This window comes from Epinephelus moara, chromosome 20, assembly GCF_006386435.1.
Source record: "Epinephelus moara isolate mb chromosome 20, YSFRI_EMoa_1.0, whole genome shotgun sequence".
Classification (NCBI taxonomy): domain Eukaryota; kingdom Metazoa; phylum Chordata; class Actinopteri; order Perciformes; family Serranidae; genus Epinephelus; species Epinephelus moara.
Genome location: NC_065525.1, coordinates 28,698,117 through 28,707,088, shown reverse-complemented (window position 1 = coordinate 28,707,088; position 8,972 = coordinate 28,698,117). Strand labels below are relative to the sequence as shown.

General features: G+C 41.0%; 1 protein-coding gene across 1 annotated transcript in view; it reads left to right on the top strand.

Annotated features, from left to right (window-relative positions):
• LOC126408201 (long-chain fatty acid transport protein 2-like) overlaps positions 1-7,246 on the top strand; it is a 15,753-nt gene extending 8,507 nt beyond the window's left edge. The window contains exons 9-10 of the mRNA XM_050073637.1: positions 4,446-4,576; positions 4,671-7,246. Coding sequence (XP_049929594.1) covers positions 4,446-4,576; positions 4,671-4,847 — 308 coding nt within the window. The 3' untranslated portion in view covers positions 4,848-7,246. The remainder of the gene's footprint in view (positions 1-4,445; positions 4,577-4,670) is intronic.
• The last annotated feature ends 1,726 nt before the right edge of the window (positions 7,247-8,972 follow it).

Below are 8,972 nucleotides of genomic sequence, written 5' to 3'. Positions count from 1 at the left end.
GAATTAAAATAAAACAAAATAAAATAATATCCTGCGCCCAATAATTCGGTACAGGGTCGTGCCGAACCGAAAGTCGCGTACCGAACGGTTCGACACAAATACATGTACCGTTACGGCCCTACAGATAGTTAAAGTCATTGCCTTATAGAAGCTCAGTTTTAGTAAGTTTTCCAACTTTTGCCAAGAGGGAACTTTAGATATTGGTCCCTAGATTATGTTCACCAAGTTTCATGCAGATCGGTCAAACTTCCTAGGAAGAGATCGATTTGAAGTGTTTTTCAAAAAATACAAAATGGCAGAAAATCTATATAACCGTAAGTTATGGTTTCTTGAGGCAAATGTGCTTCTCATGAGGAGAGGCATCTCTGTGCACAGTTTCATGTCTCTACAACATACAGGGCATGAGAAATGCCCATTCAAAGTTTGCAATTACAATCGGTTGCTATAGCGCCCCCCTTTGGCCAATTGATGTAATATTGCTTCATTCGCATCCTCCCATGACCCTCTACCACTGGAACAGACACACCCACAGACGGACAGAGTTCTCCTCATTATATAGTAAGATAAGAATAAGAATAATGATAATAAACTTTATTTATAAAAACAACGTTACAAATTGCTTTACATGGTTGATCCTGGATTTAAAACAATGCGGGATTTAAGCAAATAAAATGAGGCAATTTTAAGAAATACAAAGAACAGTGACAATTGAATAAAGATAAAATACCATCACTGAGGCTAAGGCAAAGTTGGCAACTAATTGCCTTGTAGATTGCACTGAGGTGTGGGAAATCGAACAATTAGAGTAATACAAAATAAAAGAATACAATAACCGGTGGCAACACAAGATTAAAAACAATAAAAATAATCAAATGAGACATGTATAAAATAAACAGTGTGCTGAATTTAATAAAAGGCTTTTTTGAACCAATAAGATGTCACTGATTCAGCAAGCCTCAGATCAGATCTAACACTATAAAAACCTTGTTCTGAATGTTCATCTTTAGATAAAATTCTACATCCTCACTGCGAACTTCTGTCTCCACTGCGCAGTGAATACAACTCATCTGAACAAGCCACAGAATTGGACCTGAAAAACACCTGCCTGTGCATCACCATGTTATTAAAACACAGGATATTTAACCTCGATAACAGACGTGCAGCTCAGTTGGAAAGCAGTGGCGCTTTTGTGTAGAGTGTCAGGTACATGGCATACCAGGGGCTGTATTCACAAAGCCTCCCTATACAAACAGTTGCTCCTTGTGACAAAATTCTAAGAACATTCTTAAAATTGTGACACTTTCTTAGTATTGCCCCTTAAAGTTCAGACTAGCTCCTTGTAAAGATAAAAGTTATTCACAGAGCATTTTAGCCCTTAAAACAGCTCCTAAGGTGAAAACTGTTAGGAGCAGAGAGGAGGACTTTTAAGAGGCTTAAGAGTTTCTTAATCAGAGGAGAAAATAGTGAAAGACAAAGAGGTGGGAGAAATATTCTCCACTGGATGACAGTGAGTAAATGAAATGCTACAGATCAGATGCTGCAGGGATAATATGTGTGTGTCATTTCCCACCTAATGCTATAATGCCAGTAATAAAATGATCACAACACCAAGATATTTGGAAAACTGGAAAATGCAACAGTGCAGCAGTGATGACTCGAGTCTGTCTCAACCTTTCATCAGCAGAGTGATCACACTAACAATGAGAACACTTTCACAGTCAGCAGTTCATTTAATTTCCACTGAGTGTCCACACCTTACAGGCTCACAAAAGGGTGTGTCTCTGACAACCAATCAAATATGTTAAAAGAATGCACCACACCCAGCAACAGGGTCAACTACACCTCCTCACTAAGGTAAAAATTTGTGTCCCTTCCTTGCTCAGAGTTGCTCTGAGAACTTTCCTAAATCACTCCTAAGCTGGGACTGTAAAAGGGATCGATAAGCTCAGACACATGTGATTGTGCTGTATGGACAATTTGGAACCGGTTCTATATTCCCATCCCTATTCTTTATACATCCATTACACAGACAGGTGAAAGCATGCCGCATGAGACCCTTGCAAATGCGACAAGCAGAAATCAAGCATTATGGCAACAGCTGAAAAACACCTGGCGTCCCAGGTGCTTCCCCCTCTGCTTTTACTTCCTTGAACCCTGCTGTTGTTAGTGGTATTTTGGGGCCAGAGTGGTGTCTTTCCTCTTGATCCATAGCTACCGGCTGGTCTGTTCAGCTGCGCCAGAGAGGGCTTTGATGGCCTGACGCTGGGCTTGGCCTAGTTGATTTGCCTACGAAGCCCCTGCAGCCCATTTGAACTGGGCAGCCGCGTTATGATGTCATCATATTTAGCAGGTTTTTGTCCTCAGATGGCTTTTATGTTTAGCTAGTCCAAGAAAACACAAACCAGACATTAACTGTTTGTGTGTGTGTGTGTGTGTGTGTGTGTGTGTGTGTGTAGGTAGCATGCATCCGAGCGTGTATGTGAGTTTACTGTGTACTGGGTGTGCATGTGTCTATGTATCTTTTTTTTTGGTTGTTTGTTTCCCTTTATTTATTGTGTTGTTTTTCTATTTGTAACCCTTATGCAGCAATTTTTCCCTTCATCCAAACCAAATTTCTCGCAAGGGAGACCAATAAAGTAACCTTAACCTCAACCACGCACTGTTTGCCAGGAGTCCATCATGTATTGAGGCCAATGGGTACCTTTAAACTCTTGCCACAGTTTCTCTGTGTTGTTTACACTTTACTGGGACAGCTCGGGTCAGTGTACTGGTCATAAACTTTGGCCGAAATATTCCAGTAGGCTGGGACCCCCTTCTTGTTGGTTGTATCTTTCAGACGGTCGGACCGCTGAAGCGGGACAAAGGTTAGGTAAAGCCGCAGTCAGTGCTAACAGAGGACAAGCCGGCTGCACAGAGAGCATAGTTCAAATAAGTAAACTATTCTGAAAACAGCAGAAAGTCAATGATTGCAGGTTGTCCTGACGGGCCATTTAATAAACAAACATTAATGATATTTATCAGTACATATAATAAATGAATTGCATGTTTGCAACCTTTTGATGTTTGCTGTCCTCACTCAACTTAGTGATGAGGCAAGTCCAGTCACAACAGTGCTGCACAGGTCAGGTGTACACAGTGGGGTTTGTAGGCATAGGTGTAGATTTTGGGGGGGATGCAGGGGACACATCACTCTCAGTATTTAGAATATGCATTTTTACCTTCCAGTAAAGACATTAAAGTAGAAAAGGACTTTTATTTTGATGAAATTATAGACATTTCTACCATAAATCGATGCATAAAATTCACCAGAATGCGGAACATTAAATGTTTGCTGCCCAAAATTTCCTGAGGGAGGACCCCAAAGCCCTTGTTTTCTATGTGTCCCCCCCCCCAGTGTTGAATCAAAACCTTGCTCTTGTTTGTAGGATTTGAGGACATTTGAGGGGTTAACCCTGACCTCTGTCTGTACTTTTTTATGCATTCTGGCCCCGTATTGTACATTAAAGTACAAAAAATAATCCTAGTGTGAATCAGCTGATATCAAGTGTGACCTGGAAAATGGTCGGCTAGCTGCCTGGCAGCCTGTCACGTGCCAGGATTGGCCCACAGGCCATAAGTTTAGTATCCCTGGTTTATGGCCTCAATCTCTAGTTTCAAGGCTTCTCCGATACAGCAAGATGTTCAATTTGTAAAGTAAGGTCCCATTTCGAGTAAAAAAGTCAATAACACAGCTTTAGGGCAGTGGTTCACAACTGGTGGGTCGAGGTCCAAAAGTGGGTCGCGGGTCTATTCTGAATGGACCACAGGTGACTGTAAATACCACACTTTATTTTTGAGTACAGTGAATTTTTCGCACAGAGCTTTTATTTTGAAGCGATTTTCCTGCTGTGGAGTGAGTGACTAACAGACAGCTTCTTAACAGAGACAGTAAACTGGCCAGACAACATAGTCAAACACAAGTATGATGCTGTTTGTACTAAACTGTGTGGACCTTGAACTAATGACTAAGGAGAAATCTGGACCTTGTGGCTGAACCAGTTGGGAGCCACTGATCTAGGGCATGGCTGCTTTGTGATTGACAAAGGGGGGCATGCATAGTGTTCTTTGGTTTTCAGTCAGATCCACCCCTCACCCCTCCACATCTCTGCCCTCTCATAACGTCACAGTGGCTACTTCCACATCTTTTTCATGCCCACAGTTTGCTAACACAGGCTTTCTCCTCTAAATGTTTATTTTAGAGAAATACTTCACTTGCAAAATTACTGTTTGTTCATCAGTTACTCAAAAACTTATTTTTTTCCCCAGGAATTGAAGGTAACACGCGGTGAGTAACTGATAAACAAATGGTCATTTTGCAAGTGAAGTTTTCCCTCAAGCCTAAGTGTATTTAATGTTTTACATTAGTAAAGGTTCCTCTGACTTAACTATTCTTTAACTTATTCCAGGTCAGGAGGGGCGATGTGGGATGGCTGCTGTCACGTTAAGAGATGGACAGAGATTTGACTCCGCTGCTGTTTGTAAGCAAGTCAAAAACTTCCTGCCTGGCTATGCGAGGCCACGTTTTCTCAGGGTTCAGGTACTTTCAGTCATTTTATATTTTTACAAAAATTTCTAACATTCAGCCTTACTTGAGTTCCCTCTCCTTAGAAGCTATTTCACTGTGGTTACAGAACTCCATGGACATTACAGGCACGTTCAAGCATTTGAAGGCGAAACTGGTGGAGGAAGGTTTCAACCCAAATAAGATAACCGAGCCACTCTTCTATCTGGATGAAAAAGTCATGGATTATGTCCCACTTACGCTGGATATATTCAACGGTGTTACATCAGGGAAGATTAAATTTTAATTCTACCTCTCCTGCTCGCACTGTGACACATCAAGCCACTGCGATGCTGAGCTCATTTGAGAGGCTGCTTTCTGATGAACTCTTGTGATTTTATTTTTTATGTGTTCACCTATGTTCTTCTACTTCATCAGAAATTCCACACATATCCATAAATGACTTAAATTCTCCAGAGAGCATGTTATAGCCTGTTGCACTGAGAGGGCATTGATTTACTTGAAGCAAGAGAACAAGTTTTTCCAGTTGAGGAAATGGCTCCTCACTCAAACTGTGACTTCTTGCTGCGTACCATTCTGTTCTATCGAGGCTATTGTCAGTGCAGGAGCTGGAATCTGTGCCTTGTAAACAAAAGATGTCTTCTTGTATGACTGTTGATCGTTAGGCATTACGTCCCTCCCTTTCTACAGGGCTGAATGATTGGAGGAAAATAATTGATACAGATTTTTTCTGATGAGTACTGTGAATTGTAACTATTTTCTTAAAATTAAGTGCTGGACTTTTTAGTAATCTATATACTTTTTACACAAACTTTTATTGTAGCAATCAGAAATATAAATTCCTTGTGTTTCTTTTTAAATAGAAAAATGAACTTGTTACTTAGATCCCTAAATGTTACTTGGCATTATAGCTAGTTATATCAACAATGGCTGTCTAAACCTACAGCATATTAAAGGAGTACTTCACCCATAAAATCCTCATGTGCATATCAATTACTCGCCCTGTGTTACCTTGATTAGTGAAGAAAACTTTGTTGATGAATTGTAGTAATAAGGGGTTTGCATTTACAACAGCAAAACTATTTCTGCAGTATAATCCAAGTCTCATTTATCCAGCTGTATGCTGAGTACTTCCCAAACACATGCATTTTGGCTAAAACCGTACAGTTTAAAACACTTCAGCATACGAGTCGTGCTCCTGCAAGTGCATGTGTTGCTGCTGAATTGCATGGACAAGCGGATTTCAAAGTATTCCTTTAAGACGCTGTAACAACGCTTTTTCGTTGCATCAAGCTGCAGGAAAACCACAGGTGTAATTTATAACTTAAATAAGACCTGTGCTCCTCTAATTGGCCTTTTCCACTGTCACTTTTGGCAGCACCGTTTCAAGCCATGCCGCACTGATTTGCGTTTCTATTATCAGTGGAGACACACCATGCCATGCTGGGCTGCACCAAAGATGGACCTTCTATCGAGTGTGTCCAAAAGCCGGGCTGCCCATCCTCAAATGAGTAGCGGTGATGTCACACTGCAGCTAGTCTGAGTGGGCGGAAGTTCGCTGCATAGATCGGCCTCTCATTGGGCGGAACGAGCCACCCGCTGAAGTCCCGCCCTACCACCTCCGGTTGTGTAGCAGTTTTCAACACGTCCTTTACTAACTTTTGCAGTGTTTGATCTTGCGGGTATGTAGCCATTTTTCTGCCATGGTTCGCATCCTGTAGGCGATATTTTTGTGGGCGTGTTACACCAAAACCTGTTTCCCCCCAGCAATATTTTTGCAAGCGCACCGTTGCTGTGGCACCGCCAAGAACGATTGTGATTGGTTGAAAGAAATAAAAAAAAGCCGGGGCGTTTTTTTCTCCAATCTTTAAGTGAGAGTCGGCCCAGCCAGACCTTTCTTTTCTTGAGAAAGGTCTGGTGAGCGAGACAACACTGCAGCCAACCCCCTTCTCCCTCTCAAAGAAGCCGTGTGCGTTGTGAGATCCTACTCTATCTATCTGCTGATACCAGAGAGAGGCATTTTTAAAATTCTCTGTGGGTTCATCTCTCAGGACTTTTGGAGCTTCTAACTGAATCGCTGTGGTTTGGAGTTCAGTTTCTCTCCTGCACCCTGTTTGTACTAAAGATATCTGCTTTATTTTACTGTTTCATGTTCGCTATCAGCCGTGTAAAGTTGTGTAAAGTTGGTGCTTGAGAAATTCCTTATTTTGCTGCTTCAAAATAAAAGCTTTCTGACAACAAAATAACGTGGGACTTTTATTGTGAAGAATCTGTAGGAAATTAAATACGCTTATCACTCAATTAGCGGAACTTTGTTAGCGGCTTTTCTTCAATACTCAATATTAATAATACAGCAGGGAGGAAAGTTGATGAAAAGCTGCAGATAACAGGCCGACAGGAAAACTTCTTTAACCTGCCTGGGATCAGCCCTCTGCTTTTAAACATCATCACTCAAAACAAGCCGTCACCAGCTAAAGACCCACCTTCATGAAGGAAGCCATGTTGTAATGGAAATGCAAATCCCTGCTTTACAAGTTTCAGGGTAACACCTGTGCTTTTCCCCCTGTAAGAGAAATGTAAAGTGGTTTCACATGACTGGTTTGTCATCACATAATGTTGAACTTTAATGTGTAAAAAACTGTTCCCTTCATGTACCTTGAATAAATCTTCTCTGGGGTGCTGTAAGTGTCTCTGATCACTATGACCCACCAGCTTCTGAGACAGAAACTCTCCTGTCACCCTCTGGTTGAGTGCAGGGTAACCTGGGCCGTGTTGCCCCTGGAGCCAACCACGGATCAGCAGCATGCAGGACAGCTTGACCGGTAAAGACACACATGGGGAATTAAGTCAGAAAGCTGAGGCAGGAGGGACAAGCTCATTAACCAGAAGGTCAGTGATGTTAAGAAGAGGATCAGAAAGACTGTAAATCTCTTGAAAATGTGCAACCTAAAGGTACATGAACCGTCCACCATGATCACGTTTTTGACTTTAACTTCATGGTTCTTTTGAGGCTGTGACTTATTATGTTACAGTGGAAGTGTTTTTTGCTTTAATTTATTATAAAGTAAATAATTGCACAATGTAGTGCTACAGAATAATGACATTTGCGTTTAGACTGGTTCCCTGTAAGCCCTGTAAGAAAATGAAGGCTTCATTTACAGCACAAATGAAGTGTGTCAACCAAAACAGGAAGAAGATAGTGCTTTTGGTTTCCCTGATCACTATCAGTAGCTTTCCCCAGTTACCAAAGAGTATCAAGTTTTTCGCAGTTACTCTCCCCGGTCCTGTGTGTCCTGTGTTGTCAGTGGTTACTTGATCTTGGATTGGTTGAAATGCTGTCTATTGCTCTATTGATATAACGACAGTCCCACACTTCAGTCGACTTCATCTAGCACCACCAACTGGTTAAAACTTACACCTCTGCAACACAGTCCCAAACAAGATGCTGTGACAAACAGTTCTTCTCTTGTCACAACATCAACATGTAATTCAGTGGCTCTGAGGATATTAAACCACAGTTACAAACACAGCTGCACAGTGGTGTCATACGAGTTTAAGATGAATACTGCTCAGCTTTATGTGTCATTTTTACAAGTGAGATGTCAGTGCGACACAAAGCAACATGCACATGTACAAAAACCTGCTGGTGAACCATTCACAAAACACTTACAAGTTATACAGACACTCATCATAATCTGTGACAGTTAATCACTGACCAACAAAAATGCCATCGTCTGCCCTAGTTAAGTTTCAACTGGTTGAGATACAGTAAATCTCAAAGTCCTTGAGGGCCAGTGATCACTAAATTACAAGTCTTCCAGGTCTCTGAATTCTGTTTCTGAACATTTTGACCTCAGATCTGTGTTTAAAATGTTTTTTAAAAAGCCGAGGCTAAAGACGTGAGCCTACTGTGATTAAATATCTGTGGTGAATTTGCCGTCTTATCTGTCGCTCAGGTTTTTTAGGTCAAAAGTTTTTGTTGTTGTTTTTGAATTCTCAAGTCAGGTCAAGTCTTTGGCCTTAAGGTGAATCTCAGCTGTCCAAGTCTCCACAGGAGTCCATAGTGGGCCCTCAGCCTTTACACTCAGCAGAAAACATGCCCTTGGATAGCTACCTAAAAAAAAATATGCCTGTGTTCAAAGAAAAACTCCACTTGCTGTATGTGCCGTTGAAAATGCAAACCAATCTCCATCATGTTTTCCTTTCTTTTTTTGTAAAATAGCCAGTAGCAATCTATAACAAAATATTTTATAAAATATATGCCTACTCTCCATACACTATAAATCAACTATAAAAAAAACTATACAATTAAATGAGTAATCCCTTATTTTCACTGGTATTTTTGGTCACATATATACACTAACATTGTCACATATATACACAGTTACGTATATGCTAATTTTTATCTGTA